The 18199-nt window shown below is 55.2% G+C and overlaps 7 protein-coding genes across 7 annotated transcripts; 3 read left to right on the plus strand and 4 right to left on the minus strand.

Moving 5' to 3' along the window:
- Positions 1–12: 12 nt before the first annotated feature.
- BO70DRAFT_365471 (glycine--tRNA ligase) lies at positions 13–2688 on the minus strand. The gene is made up of 2 exons (XM_025544075.1): positions 725–2688; positions 13–651 (listed from the first exon to the last, which is right to left on the minus strand). The coding sequence occupies exons 1-2, from the start codon at positions 2309–2311 to the stop codon at positions 268–270; spliced, it is 1971 nt and encodes a 656-aa protein (XP_025395775.1). The 5' UTR covers positions 2312–2688; the 3' UTR covers positions 13–267.
- Positions 2689–2880: 192 nt separating this feature from the next.
- Positions 2881–4492, plus strand: BO70DRAFT_365472 (rRNA-binding ribosome biosynthesis protein RPF1). The gene has a single exon (XM_025544076.1). It carries the CDS (start codon positions 2900–2902, stop codon positions 4241–4243), a length of 1344 nt encoding a protein of 447 aa, XP_025395776.1. The 5' UTR covers positions 2881–2899; the 3' UTR covers positions 4244–4492.
- On the minus strand, positions 4353–5532 carry BO70DRAFT_365473 (class I SAM-dependent methyltransferase). The gene has a single exon (XM_025544077.1). The coding sequence runs from the start codon at positions 5516–5518 to the stop codon at positions 4760–4762; it is 759 nt and encodes a 252-aa protein (XP_025395777.1). The 5' UTR covers positions 5519–5532; the 3' UTR covers positions 4353–4759.
- Positions 5533–6852: 1320 nt separating this feature from the next.
- BO70DRAFT_389871 (aminoacyl-tRNA hydrolase) lies at positions 6853–7791 on the plus strand. The gene has a single exon (XM_025546109.1). It carries the CDS (start codon positions 6927–6929, stop codon positions 7692–7694), a length of 768 nt encoding a protein of 255 aa, XP_025395778.1. The 5' UTR covers positions 6853–6926; the 3' UTR covers positions 7695–7791.
- A 140-nt stretch (positions 7792–7931) lies between these two features.
- On the minus strand, positions 7932–9611 carry BO70DRAFT_389872 (amphiphysin-like protein RVS161). Its single transcript, XM_025546110.1, has 8 exons — positions 9527–9611; positions 9396–9466; positions 9209–9287; positions 9077–9127; positions 8897–8942; positions 8764–8837; positions 8536–8683; positions 7932–8468 (listed from the first exon to the last, which is right to left on the minus strand). The coding sequence occupies exons 3-8, from the start codon at positions 9219–9221 to the stop codon at positions 8015–8017; spliced, it is 786 nt and encodes a 261-aa protein (XP_025395779.1). The 5' UTR covers positions 9222–9287; positions 9396–9466; positions 9527–9611; the 3' UTR covers positions 7932–8014.
- Positions 9612–11958: 2347 nt separating this feature from the next.
- Positions 11959–13591, minus strand: BO70DRAFT_399777 (serine/threonine protein kinase SAT4; the record flags this gene model as incomplete). The annotated part of the gene is made up of 2 exons (XM_025546885.1): positions 11959–12090; positions 12149–13591. The coding sequence occupies 2 exons, from the start codon at positions 13589–13591 to the stop codon at positions 11959–11961; spliced, it is 1575 nt and encodes a 524-aa protein (XP_025395780.1).
- Positions 13592–16482: 2891 nt separating this feature from the next.
- On the plus strand, positions 16483–17609 carry BO70DRAFT_365477 (uncharacterized protein). Its single transcript, XM_025544078.1, has one exon. The coding sequence runs from the start codon at positions 16684–16686 to the stop codon at positions 17164–17166; it is 483 nt and encodes a 160-aa protein (XP_025395781.1). The 5' UTR covers positions 16483–16683; the 3' UTR covers positions 17167–17609.
- Positions 17610–18199: the final 590 nt, after the last annotated feature.

Raw genomic sequence — 18199 nt, forward strand, 5'->3', positions numbered from 1 at the left:
GGAAATACTTACTTATGCATAAATGGCAGTACTTAAACCATGTAGCTTGGTAATATTCTACCATCTCAGTACGCATTCAAAATTCCAACCAGCACGGGACTAATACCCATACCCATACCATACTCCACCTCACGAGGAGAAGGAGAAGAGGAAAGAAGAGGAGAGAAGAAAAGAGACGACGTGTAGAACACGGTAAGGAAGTAGTAGTATTGGACGGTCTATATGCGCTCCCCCTCGCCCCCGTTTTGTTCTGCCCGTGTTCGTCGTCTACTCGACCTCCTGCCCAGTGAATTCCGGCAGGCGCTTGCGCACATCCTCCCACGTCTCCTCGCCCTCCACCAGCGCCTTGATCGCCTGCGCGATCTCGTCCTCGCTGGCTCGCACCTGCTTCGTCGAGTCGCGGTCGCGCAGGGTGAATGTGTCGTCCTTGACGGACTGGAAGTCCACTGTCACTCCGAACGGGGTACCCAGCTCGTCGTTGCGAGCGTATCGCTTGCCGATACTGGCCGATGAGTCGTCCACCCGGTTGGAAACCCCCATCCGGCGCAGCTTGGTCGTCAGGCGCTGCACCAGGGGAGCGAACGATTGATGCGTCGACAAGGGAACAATCAGAACCTTGGTCGGGGCAATGGCCGGGGGGAAGGATAGAACCTGCGGACGAATGCGTTAGCGTCATGTCAGACCAGAAAGAAGATGATCGGGGAGATGTCGGGGAGCTACGTACACCACGCGCCTCGTCGCCTTCACGGGTCCAGTAGACCTGCTCGATCATGCTGTACAGGATACGGCCAATGCCGAAGGACGGCTCGATCACATTGGGCGTATACTCGCGCACGTTCTCCACGCGGGTGCGCTTCTCGATCTTGATCAGCTCCTTGTCCAGCTCGACCTTGCCGGAGGGGACGCCCTCCACGGCCACCTCAATCTTGCCGGTCTGCTCCAGGTCAAGCGACAGCTTCTCGCGCAGCTCCTGGGACAGCGCCTCAATGGCGGCCGTGACGGTCTTGCCATCCTTCTTGAAGCGGGGGCCGAACTTCTTCTTGTCCAGATCGATTTGCCATTCCTCGACCTTGAGGGGCTCGGCGCGTGTCTCCCGGACAACCAGGGCAGCGCCGGTCTTGTTCTTGTGCACCGTCAGGTCGTAAGCACTGCGGTCGGCACAGCCGACACACTCGATCCAGCCGTAACTGGTCTGCAACTCGGCATCCCAGCAGTCGGTGGCGTAGTGCGCCATCTCATTGGCCATGTGTTGGCGGAAGCGCAGCCTCTTGGGGTCCACGCCCAGCTTGGTCAAGAACAGCTGGATCCGGGCCAAAAAGTAGCCCAAGGTCTCGTTGTCCACCAGCCCGGTCTCAACCGCCTTGCCAATCGTCATCTGCTCCGTCTGAGTGCTGCCGGACAGCTGCACGTGACGGTTGAGCAGGGTCATTTCAACGTCCTTGACCTCGGCGAACCGGGAGTGCTTCTTGCCGCCCTCGGGGTCGACGAAGTGCTCGATCTCGGCCATGAGGAACTCACGGACCCGCAGCAGACCGGCGCGGGGCGAGATCTCGTTGCGGAATGACTTACCAATGGAGGCGGAGGCGAACGGCATGGACTGCTGGTTGAAATCCAGCAGCTTCTGGAAGTTGAGGAACTGACCCTGGGCGGTCTCCGGGCGCAGGTAGCCGGGCATGTTGCTGCTGGGGCCGATGGAGGTCTGGAACATCAGGTTGAAGGCCACGGGGGGGAGGAGGTTGCCATCGGTGGCGGGGTTGCGGATGTCGTACTTGGCGATGATCTTCTCGAGGTCGGGCCCGTCGAAGTTGTCGATCTGCGCCAGGATCTCCTCGTATTCCTTAACGACAGCATCGTCGAGCTTGACCACCTTGGTCTGCTTGACCTTCTTCTTCTTCTTGGCCTCCTTCTCCTCGTCCACCTCGACCTTCTGGCCACGGGCCTCCTTGTCGCCCTTGAGGCGGCTCTCGAGCACCTCCTCAACCAGGTGGTCGGCGCGGAAGATCTCGCCGGTCTTGGGATCCTTGCACATCCAGTCGGCGAACTTATCGACATGGCCACTGGTCTTCAGGATCTCGTGGGGGGTGAGCATCGAGCAGTCGACCTCAAGCATGTCCTCCTCCAGGACGAAATGCTTGCGCCACAGATCGACGATGTTGTTCAGGATGGCGCACCCGGGTGGGCCGTAGTCGTAGAGGCCAGACACACCGCCGTAAATCTCGAAGGAGGGGGTGTAGAAGAGACGGCGACGCAGCATGGAGTCCAAGACAAGCCGGTCGACGACCTGGCCGGTCTTGGTGGTCAGGGAAGCCATTTTGTGCGGCGGCGGCGACTTCTTGGTTTTTTCACCGGGCGGAATCAAAGAGGTGGGGGGATTTGAGGCCGAGGGCGAGGTTGAAAAGGATCGTTGGGGGGGGGAAGCCGGCGATGTGAGGGCACAGGCGTGGTGGGGGAGGGAGAGAAGAAGTTGCGGTTGATGGCGGGGGAGAAAAGAGCGTCGGCGTCGCAGAACTGGCGCAGTTGGCAAAGTTACTGGCACTCGCACTCGACGCAGTACCGCGTGAGTCATCCGCCCTCCCATCCGACTTCGTGCGCACTCACGCACCCTCCACGGTCTAGAGAGAAACTCGAAAGATTGACTTGGTCCGGGAGAGGGGAGAGGGACCACTTTGCATTATTATTGCATTGTTGCTGTTGCTGCTGTTGCTGCTGCTGCTGTTGCTGCCCCCTCCGCCAGGCCAACGCTCCGGACGCACGTGACGTCACATGACCGCGCAGCGCTGACGCTCACCGCCGGCCCAGTGGTTATTCCGCCAGATTTTTCTGGCATCTTTCTCTTCGTAGTCGAGTTGCAGACCCCTCTCCCCAACAACAACAACCCCCCCCCAACATACATACCAAAATGGGCTCCAGGAAGTCCATGACCCGGCCTCCGCCCGATGCGGGCTTCGACGTCAAACCCCGCAACAAAATCCAACGCCAACTCCTCCATATTAAGCGGAAGCGCGCCAAGGACTCGACGCGCCGCGCCGAACGATACGCCTTCAAGAAGGAAGAAGCCAAGAATCCCAAGTTGAAGGAAGAGCGTCTGAGGCGCAATATTCCTCTGACCATCGACCGCAAGCGTGTCTGGGACGATGCCGACAGTGACGTTGAGGATGGGCTAGGACTGAGCGTTGACGTCGAGCGTATCAAGCGGCGCAAGCAGGAGGAGGAGGATGAGCTGAATCGTCCACTGAAGGGCCCGGAGCAATCTGCAGACGAGGAGTCGGATGACGATGATGACGACGCCGACGAGGTGGACAGTATGCTTGCCAGCAGTGATGAGGAGGATGTGGATGAGGACGACGAGGACGGTGACGACAGTGACAGTGACAGCGGCAAGAAGAAGAGCAAGAAGGACGCGAACGACAGTCGCGGCCGGAAATCGACGCTTCCATCGGCTACCGAGCGTGCGACCAGCCCGTCGCAATCGACCAAGAGCACCAACCTGAGCCTCGTTCCCGAATCCCTGGCCGCCAAATTCCCCTCCCTCTTCAACACCGAAAAGCCGCCCGCTCCCAAGATCCTGATCACTACCTCTCTCAACTCGACCCTCCACCAGGAAGCCCAGCTGCTGACGGACCTGTTCCCGAACTCGCATTATGTCCGTCGCACGCGGCACCGCTTTGCCCACCAGTTCTCCATCCGCGAGATTTCCAAGTTCGCCTCCAACCGCAACTACACAGCCGTGGTCATCCTGCGCGAAGACCAGAAGAAGCCCGCGGGCTTGGACATCGTTCACCTGCCTACGGGGCCCATGTTCCATTTCTCCTTGAACAATTGGGTCGAGGGAAAGCGCATCCCCGGCCACGGTAACGCCACGGAACACTGGCCCGAACTCATCCTGAACAACTTCCGCACCCCGCTGGGTCTGCTGACTGCCCATCTCTTCCGCACCCTGTTCCCCGCGCAGCCCGACATTGAGGGCCGCCAGGTCGTCACCGTCCTCAACAGTCGCGACTATCTCTTCTTCCGCCGGCACCGGTACGTGTTCCGGGAGAAGCGTGAGACTGAGAAGGCTGTCGTCGGCGCCGACGGGAAAGAAATGAAGGGCGCCGAGGGCATCCGGGCCGGTATGCAGGAGCTGGGACCCCGCTTTACCCTCAAGCTGCGTCGCGTTGATAAGGGGATCCAACGGGCCAGTGGCCAGGAATGGGAGTGGAAGGGAGGCATGGAGAAGACGCGGACGAAGTTTCAACTATAGTCGGTGTCTGTGGATTTAGGTCTTTACGTACTTCATTTGTTTCTAGCCTTTCGCCTGGTTCGACAGCATTGGGTTCGGACGGAGTTTGGATGAGAAAAAAAGGGATTGATTCATTGGTTGACTGGTTTTTTTTATCATTTTTTTTCTTCTCGCGTGTATAGCTTGCCTGTCTGCCATGGTATGGAGATATCACAACTATCTGGTTTTGTGTATAGAAATATAAACATCACGATCTGGTCTGGTCTCCCTCGAGAGGGATTCATACCTGGTCCCCTTCAACCCGAACGTCAATCTTCAAAAATAGACACGGGAGTTGCCCGGTACATCCACGTACTTTAATATGTCAACTGGCAGCGTGAAGCAATCCAGAGTATTTATCCATTTCGTCCAACATTCCAGCTACAGGGCTGGGGGCTTCCTACCCGTGACAATGCGTACCCGTGCGGTCACCTGAAGACCTCCCCTGAGCAGCTCCGTCTTAACTTGGTCACAAGGATCTCGGACCTCCTCCGCCACTCAGCCATATGTTGCCGTAAGCGGGCGGATGCTGAAGGCCTCCAGGCCCTCCAGGAGAGCAACTAGGGCCTTCTTCCCCAAGGTCCGTTCGCGAGGGGTATCGGGCCCCAGGCCAAGGGGAAACGTGTATTCATAGACATCGACATCGACGAAACCTTCCGCACTCAGCACCGTGGACCCGAGATGGCTCATATCCCACGGATATCCGGTTGAGTCAGTGGCGGAGCGCAGGGCGGAGAAGAGGCGCAGGTAGGAATTGGCCGAGATGGAGGTCACGGCATCTGCAGAGAAGTCGGTGTCGGCATTCCCGACATAGCCCCCAGGAGCGAGGTGCCGAAAGGCCTGCCAACAGACGAAGGGCCAGTCCGGGAAGGCGCCAGCGAGGCCGCGCAAGTGAATCAGATCGAACGGGCCGTCGGTGTATGCCCACTCGTCACGAGCGTCATCCAATTGAAAGTACACGTTGGGGAGGCCGACGTGACCGAGGCCGTGCTCGAAGACGCCGATTTCCGAGGCGGTTATAGCGGCGTCGGGGTAGGCGGTGCCCATTTCGATAGCCCAGTCGCCCGGGCCGGTGCCGACATCGAGGATGCGCATCCGCGGTGTATCCAAGGCGACGGGGGCGGCGGTCAGACGGCCGTCCAGTAGGATAAGGTAGATCTGATGGATGACGTTCAGACGGGTTTGCTCGGGCCCATCGTTGGGCATGAAATAGGTGCCGTTACAGTATCGCCGGCCATTCTCAAGAACGGCAATCATGGAGGTGCTAGAAGTTCCAACGTGACGATTAGCAAGCACTCCGGATCACGATCTTGTCTGTTCGGCTGACGGGGTCTGGGCTTACATGAAGACCTCTCGTCGGAGCCAGGCTGGGAATCCGAGCCTGATTCCGACGCCGGGTACAGGCGATGCATTTCCCATGTTCCCTTCGGCGCACGCTCGTCCTTGCTCTCCTCTACGATAGGCACATCTTGTCCCGACGGCTGGACGTCTTGCTCCTCCATGACATGACGGAATTGGCGGGTCGGTGAAGAGAATGGTGCATCAAGCTCGGTGTTTATAGAGGACGGTTGATGGGGAGCGAATGCACGCGCGCCCGACCACTTCAGAAGCCACACTTCGTGTCACTGCTTCGTGCCCGTAGAAAGCCGCAAACTCGCGACAAGCAGGGCACACAATCAGGCGGGCTCGTCGAGCATGAGCCACGAACCTGCAGTCGAGCTTCACAGACACGTGGGAGATGCACTGTCCATGGCTCTTGGTCGGTCAAAAAGGAGGGAAAAGCAAAGAAAAGCGGAGTCCTTCGAGAAGGACGCAGTGGGCCAGGCTGTGGGCGATCAACACGAATACTTCCTGATAACAACCGGGCTCTTTAAGGTGAGAGGGGCAGCAGAGTAGAGTGGCTAGCCTGGATGGGTAGAGTTCACGCTGGCTCCGTGCCAGACATCTCGCCAGCTGTCAGGGGAAAGGGAAGAAGAGGGCCGGAATATGGGTAAGGAGGGCAGCGATAACATCACGGAGGCTGGAGGAGGCTAGCTAGTTCCTGCAACGCGCATGCTGCTTACTGAGAGGCTGAGAGGTATCGCCAGACCCATCGGTGCAGCACTCGACCCCATGCGACTTGCCAGAGACCCGTTCTGGGGAGCTGGACTTGACAGATCGGGGCCGATGTTTCCTCCGTTCCTCGTCTCGATCCTGGTTCCTGGGTCTGATAGCCAGGCGTACCCTGGGGTCCCGAGAGATGGGCGTCTATCTGGTGCGCCAGTGGGTGTAGGTTTTTGAAGAAATGAGGGGAGTCAGGTTGATTGATTGACTGATCGACCGATTGACCGACCAGTGGCAGTCGCGATGTGGATGTGTCGCAAATAGGCAGTGGCAGAGAAATCTAACGGACTGTCTTGTACCTAGATATCTAGATGATCTTCCGGGGTTCGAAAGCCTGTGTGTTGATTTTGTCGACAATGCGATGCGAATATTATTTCCAAGGAGGATGAGTAGTAGATGAGTGGGGTAAAGTCAGTGTTAAGTTCTCCCCGTCGCGAAAGAAAAAGTAAACGGCCTCATTGTTATTCCTCCTCCTCCCCCCCCCCTTCTGTCTCTCCACTACTCTCCTTCCTCCTCTTCCTCCTCCTCTTCTCTTCTCTTCTCTTCTCTCCTCTCTCCTCCAATGTCACCTACCACCCCTTCCTCCTCCGCCTCCGCCCTTTCGACCCTCAAAACCCCGCGACGATTCCTCTTCATCGCCTCCATCGGCAATCCCCGTCCCTATCGTCAAACCCGCCACAGCGCCGGCCACATCCTCCTCGATGCGATAATCCCCCTCCTTCCAGCCAGGGCGCCTCTGGTCTCCTCCATCGCGGCCAATGGCCCCCTCTTCTACAAAACCTGGCACAGTCCGGCCTACATGAACGAGTCCGGTCCCAAACTGGTCCGCCAGTTCCAATCCTGGCTCTCCTCCACCCAGTCCGAGACGTTCAAATCCCTCGTCCAGCGCGGCCATGTCCGGACCGCCACCGACATTGCCCGTCCCGAGAAGACAGAATGGCAGGTCTGCGGCGTCGATCCCCTCTCCCTGCGACACTTCGGGCCGACGCTCGTCATTCTCCATGATGAGTTGGAGGCCCCGCTGGGAAAGGTCCGGGTGAGGAGGGGCGGACCCGAGGCAGCCAGTCTGCGTGGCCATCGAGGTCTCATCAGTGCCTTCGAGAGTCTGCGCGGTAAAGGCCTGTGGCCCCCCAAGGGAGCGTCCAGTGATCTCTCCGTGTTGCGCATCGGGGTGGGCATCGGTCGTCCCGAAACGAGAAACCGCGGGGACGTGTCCGACTATGTTCTCGCGGATATGAATCCCAAAGAGTTGGCTGCAGTGCGTGCCGCTGCGGCGCCCGTCATGGAGGCGCTGGCCGATGAGCTCTACCGGGACGGGGGCGGTTCGTGACAGTAGTGGTTGGGACAATGGAATGGAGCGTGGATCACTACATAGATGATTATACCGGTGAATTGTAGATACCCATGTAATTGAGCATTTGGACCCCCCCCCCCCCCTCCTCCCCTTCTCCATACGCCTCACGGAGACATAGCTCTTGGTTGGAATAGATCACCAAGAGGAGCAATATTAACAATGAGATACCAGGGGCTATCTGAATGCGGAAGCCAAAAAAAAAAGTAATTAGAGCGGCTATCAAAAAAAAAGGAGTCAGCACACAGGGTAATAGAACAAGCACTAAAATAAAACCACCCCACAGCAATACAGAAAGATCAGACAGTTCCCGCTATGCTCAAATCCCGAATCTCTTGCAACACCTCTTCAACCCGATTATCCAGATCGCCCCGGGCGTATTGATCTCTCGTCTCCGCATCCAGATACTGCTGTACTTGGGCCATGCGCGAATATGCCTCCGCGCAGAACCGCAATTGGATCTTCACCAGAGCCTCGAAACTGGGGTCCAGGTACGGCACGCGCAGATCGATCAGCTGTGGCAGTTCATTAAAGAGTTGTTCGTTCAGCTGCTCATATGCTTGCTTGGCGATCTCGGTCTCGCGTTCCATCCGAGGGAGCTTCGTGACATCCTTGTCGGGCTTCTCAACCAGCTTCTTCACCTTGGCGCGCATCGAATCGTAATCGAGTAACTTGTGGTTGCGCTTCTTAATGCATTCATTGATATCGGGGAAGTATGCGCAGAACCGGGAAATGGGCTCCAGCACGGTTGATCTAGGCGGTCAAGTTAGTCGGCGTCCGGCGGACCCAAATCCACCCATCCGAGATCGAACCAACATACCGGTACGGTCCATCCAAAGCCTTAATCGTTTCGGCATCCAAATCTTCGACGGCCTGCTTGTAGCTCCGACTCACCCCATCGCGGGTTCCCGCATCGCCGTAGAATGCATCGATGGTCTCAGCAATGCGCATCTGGGAGGCCGTCATGGCTGTTCATCGTCCACGAATCAGTATCCATAGCACCACCATGCCGACCTAAACCCGAGGAGTGGACGTCAAACCAGCATACCTCGCAGAGAGTCCAGATATCCCTTCGCCTCTTTCTGTAGCCGATTGGCGGCGGCTTCCATGGTCCGATACCGACTGCGTGCATGCCCGTTAGTTACCAAGGCATCGATCAATGCGCCCGTGAGACACCATACCGTTCTTCAATCTCATAGTCGCGATCGTTGGTACGTTCGACATGCCCTGTTCCGACCGGCGCCGTATGTCAGTATCTGTCGTCGCATCGGGTCGAATTCCTCATGCTTGATCACCGGTTCGGCTCAAGCGGGGAGATGATGGCGGGGCATGGGGAAGGAGGGGGGAGACGAGCAACGTACCCGTCTTCATCATCACCTGCGTGGTAGCGCGGTTGACATTTTTCTTGAATCCTGTAATTTCCATAGTGACCTGTCAGAACCCTTTTGGGCGCAAGAATTCGGGGGGGGGGGGAGAGGGGGGATTCTGCGGACCTGCCCAGGACATGATGGCTGGCAACTAGCGGTGGGATGAATCGAGTGGTGGTTCTAGAAGGAGGAGAGTTTCGAAGGTCTGAATGTTTGTCAGGGCGAGGTAGCAGACGAGAGAGATGCTCAATGAGAGAGCCGGAGAGGATGGTTGTGGGGACGGAGAAGGGGAACAGGCGGAGGGTATACAGACATGGCATGGCGATGCCCGATGGAGGGCTCGGGGTGGCTGTGCCCCCGTGGCGGTGTCGAGCTCGTCCCAGGCTCCCAGCGGAAGGTAAGTAGGAGGTGGTAAGTAAGTAACTTAGACAATACGGTACATACCGTAACCGGTACTTCAACTGAACCCTCCCCTCGTCCGCTGACGTCATACAGCCGTCTGCCTTCCGTCTTCCGTCTTCCGACTTCCAACTACAAACGATCGTGATGTCAGTCAGTTGCACACAGCGGTACCTGAGTCGCTGGAGACGTCATGGCCTTTTAGTTATCACTCCGTACTTCAAGTGTAGTACTTTATAGTACTTCCCCTTAGCCGCAGCCCAATCCAAACAACCACCCTCCTTCTAGAAGGTCTTTCTTTCCCTTGATCCCTTGTTCGACGAACTCCAGAGCAGTCATTTTGGATAATGAGGCTTATCGGACCACGTCCCTAAACCCTAGGAAGGATCGATCAGCCCTTTGACCTAGTATTGATCACGGTTGGTACATCGTGGTTGACCCTCGGTGGATGGATTCTGTCCAACAATACTGATATGGACGGGGGCCAGATGGTAAGGTAGGTAGGTTGCGTGCTACGGGATAGTTACTGGACATACAGTACAGGGTAGTGCCCATAATCATCAAGCTGCCTATCGTTCCATCTGGAGCTGGACGAGCCGAGCTGCATAGGGCTGATATTCCACGATGGGATTGGACCGTGTCTCGAAAGGGCAAAGAGTCAGGACCAAAGAATTTGATGTACGGAGTACTGTGCGCACTCAACCAGAAAATCATACCTACCTATATCTACTTCGTACTTACATGGCCGGCCATACGGTGAGGACCGACCCTCAGCTGCTGAGCTGTTGTCGATCTCCACCCATCCACCATCCCGAGCCACCGTACCTATGTAAAAGTCTTCCGTCCTGCTGTAGGGCCCCTCCGAGGATCGCTTCCTATTGACTAGTACTACTAATGGCTCGGGCTCCTTCTGGGGCTGCATGATGCGCCAAGCAAGCTTGATCTCGCGTTCCGGCGTATCCTCCGTTTGCAGGCCCGGACGGAAACGGTCTGTCGCCAGCACCCGGCTTCATTGGACAGCCGATCTCCCTGAGGCGTCTGATGCATAAGTAGGGAGTATCTACTACTACCTGGCACTGCTGCATGCACAATATGCCGCAGAAGACTGGCCACAGTTCCAGTCCAGACCTGGGTCTGGCATGCGGGCTGAGAGTGAGAGTGAGTGGGCGAATGCCGGGAGTCTTGGCGGGCCAGGAAACAAGGATAGTAGGCCCCTAAACCCTAGGTTCTCCTCCATACGATGCATGCACTATAAGAAGCCAAGACATTAGGTTGGACCCCATCATACTTACACAAACTAAACAGTAATGTTGTTTGTTGGTGGCTGTCGGAATGTAGATAATCCTGTACGAGTTTTTTTTTCCGCGTTCGATCGAGGCCAGGAGGTGGCCCACTAAAATTTTCCTACCGACCCAGTCGGCATGGAACATGGGATTCCCGTCCATGGGGTGACTACCATGGAGACAACAAGCCCGTGGGGGAGACAGCATAATAATGTTGGATATACTTTGTATGTACAGAGTACTACATGCTGACTCGGTATGGACCATTGTGCAGTTAATGCTGAGACTGGGTCGATGACCGGCACACCCCTGCGGTGTAAAGGTCGACAGCGCACATGACGCACAAATGCCCCCAAACACAACGCTATGCATAGGCTTCTCGACATGCTCACAAGGAGAAAAGGGGGGGAAGGAAAAATATCAAAAAAGTACATAAGAGAATCATGACAAGGATGGTCATATTGGAACAGATGCTGCAAAGGGGTATCCCAAGAAATTCACCCCACCCATATTGATACAGTTTCCCGGAACCCTACATCCCACAGAAACCATCAGAAATAAACACCGTCCAAGGAGAAAAGAAAACACAGTCAGCCCCGAAAGAATCGCGCCTTGGCTAAAGAAAGTATACGGCAGTCAGCGCGATGGAAGACACCCGAGTCGCACGGCAGTCCCCGCCAAGGACCATCTCCCTCCAACCCTCCGGAAAGGCCCCAGAAACATAGAGGAAAACATGATCGGGGGTGCCTGAACTGGGGAGAGTGATGGAACGTTAATATGAAAAAGCTGGAAAACGGAAATGTGGCTCATAGGTCATGACACTTCGTTGCATTGGCATGAAAACATGACGACCAAACTAAGCCCACGAGCTAGTAGGCAAGAAGGGGAAAAAAGAGAAAAGGAAATCAAGACAGAAAACATGCGCCGGTATAGTAGTGTAGAAATCAAAGGTGCCTCCTTCTATAGAACAGTCGGCAAAGAAGGATCGAACCACCCCAAAAAAAGAAACGGGAGAAACACACGAACCGCCCGGGTTTATGGTTTTTTGACACAGTCACAACGGGCAGAGAGAAGCAGGTCACCACCAGGGATACACAGCCCGGAACAACTCCAGATCAGCCCGCTGAGACCATGTCTCCCTCTCGGATACGCCGGCTGAGCCCTCGAGAGACCTCACGGCACATCACATCGGGATCAGTATCCTTCCTCGCCAGCCTTGCACAGCTTGATCTCGCGAACCCATTCGGATTTCAAGACCTGCGAGGCATTAATGCGGCGGGAAGGATTCGGATCAAGAATGGAATAGATCACGTTGCGACAACGGGCCTGTGGGACTTGTAAGCTGATGCGTCCTGTAATTCGATGGCAGGGGGGCCGCTCTTACCCGATGCAAGGTTTCGATGGGCGCATAACCATCCTCGTGCTTGCGACCCTCCAAGTACCGCTGGTAGAATTCGTCTTCATCCTTCCGGGCCACCCGCCAGAGATGGCGCCCAGTCCTCATAGCCATGTAGATAACGCCCGTCGCCCAAAGATCAACGGCTCGTGGGTCGAATTCCCTCTCGACATATTCTTCGGGCGCGATGTAAGGGGCTGAACCACAGAGTCCCGCCGTCATGTGAGCTTCTTTCTCCCAAGCCATACGGAAACATTCGCCATTGCCGAAATCGGTAATTTTGAGGGCCCCGTGAGTGGTTAAAAGCAAATTCTCGGGCTTAAGATCGCGGTGAGCCACGCCCATCTCGTGCATGTATTCAACGCCACGCATGAGCTGCTTGAAAAAGCAATCCGCCTCGGAAACTTCCAGTTTCCCAGCTGCCAGCACCAGTGTGTAAAGGTCGCCGCCAGCGCAGTACTCCATGACTTCACAGTAGTCCCCCTTTGCGTCTTGCAAAAGGTCAAGAGTGTGGATGACGTTGGGGTGACGAAGGGAGGAGGAAATGCAGAATTCAGAGGTCAACCGTTTCTGATACTTCTTTGTGGTTTCTTGGGGACGCCGGCGAAACTCCTTCACTGCGTATAGCTGCTCAACCTTCGAATCTTTCGGATCCACCTTGTGGGATATCCGGACAATACCGAAGGCGCCACGGCCCACGATCTCCTGGCATTTGCCATATTTGTCCACCAGCGAAGCCGTGGCGTTGGGACCACCTTTCTTGTCCGCGGCTAACTTATCCCGTTCATTCTTGAATTGGTCGATCCAGGTGGACATCAAGGACAGCTGTTGCTCTTCAACATGATCATCCTTCTTCCTGCCACCACCTAGCATGTCTCGCAGCAGATCGGTTAGCTTCTCTTGTCGCCTTGCGCTTCTGAGGTGATGGGTGTGAGGGCCATCCGCAGGCACCTCAAAGCGCTTGTGAACGGCGGGCGTTTCTTTATGCTCTTTGCCATTCCCGGGCTTCGCCTTTCTTTCATTCTCTTCTTTGGTCGAGGCCTGCCGGGAGGGAGCTCGGGAGGAGGGCTTCGACGACGGCTTGGAGGAAGGTTTCGAGGAGGGCTTGGATTGCTTGATGCTACCATTGTTGGAGGGCGCTTTGATACTCTCGGTACTGCTATCGGAAAAGTCGCGATGTGATTCCGGCTCCTTCGGGGTGGTCGACTTCCCCGTGTTGGAGAACATGCGAGAGATACGATTGGCCATGGTCGGTCGAGAGGACTTGTTGGAGGGGGGAACGGGGAGGACCTCCCCGTTCATGGCGGACAGGTTCATGCCCGCGAAGGCACGTGTTACCTGGGGCTCTCCATCTCGAGAATCGTGTGAGATCTGGGAGGCGGCGGTGGAGGAGACTGCGGAAGGTACAGGTGAAGCTGATTGTGGAGTCATGTGCGGTAGTGTGAAAGGGTATGTGCACGGAGGGTTAAGAGGAACAAGACTGCCCCCGTGACCAGGTGGGGAAGTGCAAGCCTACAGCACGAAGCTGCAGAGGCCAAAGACAATGGCTTATGAGGGATATTGAGAGCCGAAGAGGAAAGCTGAGAGAACCGGCGGGGGAGAGGGGGAGGAGAGGGAGAGGAGGGAGGGGAGGAGAAGAAGAGAAGACAAAAAAAAGTTGCGGTGGCCCCAGCCGGGCGTGGTCGCGGTAGTGGCCTGAGGCGCCGGGGTCTAGGTGGTGGTAGTGACGGAAGGGACCGCGGGTGGTGGAAATTGCAAATAAAGAAACCAGAAACAGAAAAAGAAAAGAAAAGCGAGCAAAAAGCACACGGCGCCTCCAGGCCTGGAATGTAGATAACTAAGCAGACTGGGCTTGTTGCCTTGCGAATTCCAGTATGTTATTATTATTATTCTTCTTCTTTTTTCTTTCTTGTAGTCAGGGAGGTGGGTGAGGTGAGATGAAGCGAGGTTGAAGAGAGGTAGAGGTAGAGATGAGATGAGGTGAGGTGAGGCAGTGAGGCACAGCTGAGCTGATGAAACCTAATGATTTACCCCAGGAAAAGGTGTTGTTGTACGGAGGGAGGAAGACGACGGACCTCTTCAGTTGCAGTGGGCGGCCTGGCTACGGGGGGGCGAGGTTGAAATACCTTAACGGGTACAGTAGTACGCCGCGGACGTCGCAGGTGTGGTAAGCTAGCTAACCTACGACTAACTAACTACTAGATACTACCACCACCACCACCCACCCACCGAACAGTCAGTCCACTTAGGGATGAGATGGTATACCAGTCAGTACGGAGTAGGGAAATTCCTATGGGGGTTATTCATTATTGGGGGAGAGGGGGGAGACAGGGGGAGGGGGAGGGGGGGGGAGAAGAGAAGAGTGGGCTGGTTGGCTGGTTGGCTGGTTGGCTGGTTGGCAGTTTCTAGCAACGAGTCCTTTTCCTCGATAGGATGGTCTTATTAATCTCAGCAGTGTGTGGGAAGTGGGAACCAGTGTTGAACCTGTGCGGTGAATGTACTGTCACGGAGGGTCCCCCTCTTCCACTTACCAACTTACGGCTTCGCACTCGTAATGGCTGCGTACACTGTGGAGGCGACTCCGTAGTACTACTTACTACTACATACAAAGATGAGGGACTTTTCGTGTTGTTACCGGATGTGGAAGCACGGGCAGCGCCTCCCTCCCTCTGCGTTGTCTCTCCGGTACTGGAACGGTATGGTATTGTACAGGTTGCAGCCACACCACTGATCACCACGCCTGAGGTCGGTCCTACGACGTAAGGTAGTATACCTACTAGGTAAGGTAGTACCTTAGGTAGTAAGTACCTCCTGGTAGCTCCGATCCTGAGGTCGTTGTCAGATTTTATGACTCGGTAGATATAACGATGAACGATGACTGCCCGGGTACTTGGTAAACGAGGTTTTTTATAGAGGTTCGTACTACTCCGTAAGGTACTTACTAGGTATCTTAGGTATCTTAGGTAAGAGTGAATCCGCAATCGTCGCTAACTAACTACTGGTACCTAGGTACCTGCCCATACCAAAGTGGCGCGGGCATCCGTCACTCCAGCCGTACATGTTACCTAGTAGTACCTTACTACTAACTACTAGTTAGTAGCTACTGCTAGTAGTAGTCACCTTTGGCATGCTGCGCAGCTGTACTAAACCCTGTTTGTCACTCTAAGTAAGTAAGTAAGTAAGTAAGTAAGAAAGAACAACTTAAGGGAAGATGGCTAGTAATAATCTTCCGAAATGGGGTCCTCTTCCGCATTCACTTTGTAGGATTCCTCGATACTTAGTACTTGATACTGTGGTGGTAGCAACAGCAGCAGATACTCCTTCTACTGCTACCTACTAAGTAGGAGTAGTAACAAATCCAGCTGCCTCGTTTACGCACAGCCATATCCCATTCTTCACCCATTCATTCTTATTATCGTTATTGTGGTTGTCCAGCAACTTCCCCTCATTTCGTTCACGAAAATCAGTCGGATGACGTTCGCCTCCGTGGCCGCGGAGAGACTCCACGCTTGGTCTCGCTTGGTCTCGCACATTCCCCCAAAATGACGTTTACGCGACTCGAGTGTTCCTCGTCGCGACCTTAAAATTCGGATCATAATACTGCAGGGGCCGCACAGCCTCAATCAAACCTTCGGGTCCGCGGGGCCCGCACATCATGGATGGGGAGCCGATGGCTTTGGGAGGGCTCGCGACTGGTCAGACAGAAGTTCAACACTGACCGATACTAGATAGAAACCGAAAAATAAAAAAATGTATGTAGTACGGACTACGGAGGGCTCCGTTTCTATCTACTAGTAGTATCTAGACTGGCATGTCATGCTACCCGCATGAGGGGTAAACCCCTACTAGTACTTACTTTACTACCTTAGACCTTAGACTACTACTAGGTAGTAGTAGTAGTAGTAGTAGTAGTAGTAGTAGTAGTAGTAGGCACCTAAGGGAGGGACCGAAGGGACTCGGCATCCACCAGTCACTGCTTACCTGCCAAGCATAGTATCTTGTCTGCCTACCGGCGTCCATGTCGGGCCTGCTTATTTCATGCGAGCCTGCAGAGTCTTTGGCCATCGACGGAGTACATCCATACTCCTTGCTACCAGCTAGCCCAATAATGTCAACTGGACCCTGTATGTCTGTATGGGGAAGGGGTTTAACATCCCTCGGGCAGCAGCGATATACCACATCCCATCTGTCGTGGAACCCTCACACGTCAATCACGAAAACTGTTGCATGAACCTCCCCCCAACGACCGTCGACGTCGCGGCGAGGGCACTGGATGGTTATGAGTCTGGCTCTCGCACGCCTTCTCCTCGATCCTCTGAGCTCCCCCCCCCCCCCCTTCCTCCTTACTTTTGACATCCGGTCCTAGCCTGTGATCAGATCATGGCCCCATCGTCCTCTGTCCATTCCACTGGAGGATGGGGTTGGTTTGAGATGGAGGCAACTTTCCTTCATGCACACGCCCCGTTCGGGGTTCAGTGTCTCGAGGATCCGGGTGTCGGGGTCAGCAGGTGTGAAAAATCAGGATGAACAGGCGTCGTGAGTTATCCAATTTGACCTTCTTTTCTGGACGGACGAGCTTGGTTGAGGACCAGCGACGACAGAGTCACAGCAGGAAGGCAGACCGACAAGCAGGCAGGCCAAGTCGGCGTCCGCCGCCTCTCGTACCCCCAAGCACTTTTAAACAAGCAGCTATAGGATGCAAGTCGAGCAACTCTCGAGCCGTCTGGCGGTCATTGCTCACGCCGAGCATTTCTATCATTGGCATCCCAAGAACGCAGGATAATCATCTGCAGCGCTATCCTTTGCGGCCATTCGTGTGTCGAACAAACACCCTCTCCTATTACTATATCCGGATGAATCAACGTGCGTCCTCGTCGCGTGTGCTCCGGCTCAACACGGTGATATCCACCAACACACTGCTCCTAGCACTGACTGGATCGGGCCTTGCGAATAATGACGTGGGCTCGCCGTCAAATCAGCCACGGGGTGTACCGTGTACACTTTAAAGCGAAAGCACCTGCGCCGGACCTCGGCTCAGACTAACGAGGAGAGCTAGTCTGGAGTAGGCTGACGGACTTGGAGAAGACGAATCTATCTACCTAGTGACGGGGGTGCGACGTGGGAGGGAGGAGGTTCTACTAGGGTGGTTGATTTGCGGAGATCCTGCTGATAACCATAGTACCCCATATCGCCGGCAGAGCTGGTCCGGACATCCCTTCAGTTCCTCCACCCAAGGAAGCCAGATAGATAAATGGATCGATGGATATTAGATAACGGCAGTTGCTGTGCTCCCCAAGTCCGTGAGTCTGTAAGATAGCGATGGGGCGGGGTTCGGATTTGTACCACTAGGGGGAAAGCGAAAATAATACAAGACACATGCCATCCGCTATTGCTAGGGTTAGACACCGGGTGGATCCAATCCCCACGCGACGATGCTAGGGTTGGGGCACCGAGATGAGAGCCTGCAGAGTGCAGGTGCGTTGCTTGGCTTGTAAGTATCTATCTAGTATCTAGTAGGTAGTATCTTCTAGATGGGTAGATGTTTGACCTGGAGGGCCGACGGGGTTACTAGAGACTCCCAGGTAAGTACTACTCTTAGCTTCCAGTCAACCTTACCCAGTCAGTTGTGGGACATGAAGGGCCTCCAAGCCAACCCATGCCTGCCTTGTCTGCATCGTAGTGTCGCAGGAGGATGGCGTTGAGATCCATTTGCACGAGGGATTTTTCCCAGCCAATGACCGAGATGGAAGCCAACGAGAAGCAGAGACAGAAGGGAGAAGCCCGTCCCGACGCCATTGTTAGTGGCGGTATCTACTGGCCACGATGGCGATGCAGCCTCGAGTGGGATGCTGGGCTGGTGGATGCACGGCGCTGAGTGGGGTCAGCCCCGAATGGCCTTCAATCAATCATCGCAATGTCTTGTCTACAGTCTAGATAAATAGATAGAAACATTATTATCATTGTTGTTGTTCTTGTTGTTGTTGTTGTTGTTGCTGCTGCTGCTGCTATTGCTATTGTTATTACTGTGTATGTACGGAT

The sequence above is a fragment of the Aspergillus heteromorphus genome (genome assembly GCF_003184545.1).
Source record: "Aspergillus heteromorphus CBS 117.55 chromosome Unknown BO70scaffold_31, whole genome shotgun sequence".
Taxonomy (NCBI): Eukaryota; Fungi; Ascomycota; class Eurotiomycetes; order Eurotiales; family Aspergillaceae; genus Aspergillus; species Aspergillus heteromorphus.

Bases quoted from the DNA above. Each gene is read 5' to 3' on its own strand.
- BO70DRAFT_365471 (XM_025544075.1), bottom strand. From the start codon at position 2,311: ATGGCTTCCCTGACCACCAAGACCGGCCAGGTCGTCGACCGGCTTGTC. The intron at 652-724 runs GTACGTAGCTCC...ATTCGTCCGCAG, and splicing joins AAGGCGACGAGGCGCGTGGT to GTTCTATCCTTCCCCCCGGC.
- BO70DRAFT_365472 (XM_025544076.1), top strand. From the start codon at position 2,900: ATGGGCTCCAGGAAGTCCATGACCCGGCCTCCGCCCGATGCGGGCTTC.
- BO70DRAFT_365473 (XM_025544077.1), bottom strand. From the start codon at position 5,518: ATGATTGCCGTTCTTGAGAATGGCCGGCGATACTGTAACGGCACCTAT.
- BO70DRAFT_389871 (XM_025546109.1), top strand. From the start codon at position 6,927: ATGTCACCTACCACCCCTTCCTCCTCCGCCTCCGCCCTTTCGACCCTC.
- BO70DRAFT_389872 (XM_025546110.1), bottom strand. The intron at 8,838-8,896 runs GTATGGTGTCTC...GCATGCACGCAG, and splicing joins GACTATGAGATTGAAGAACG to TCGGTATCGGACCATGGAAG. The intron at 8,469-8,535 runs GTATGTTGGTTC...TTGACCGCCTAG, and splicing joins GCTTTGGATGGACCGTACCG to ATCAACCGTGCTGGAGCCCA.
- BO70DRAFT_365477 (XM_025544078.1), top strand. From the start codon at position 16,684: ATGAACAGGCGTCGTGAGTTATCCAATTTGACCTTCTTTTCTGGACGG.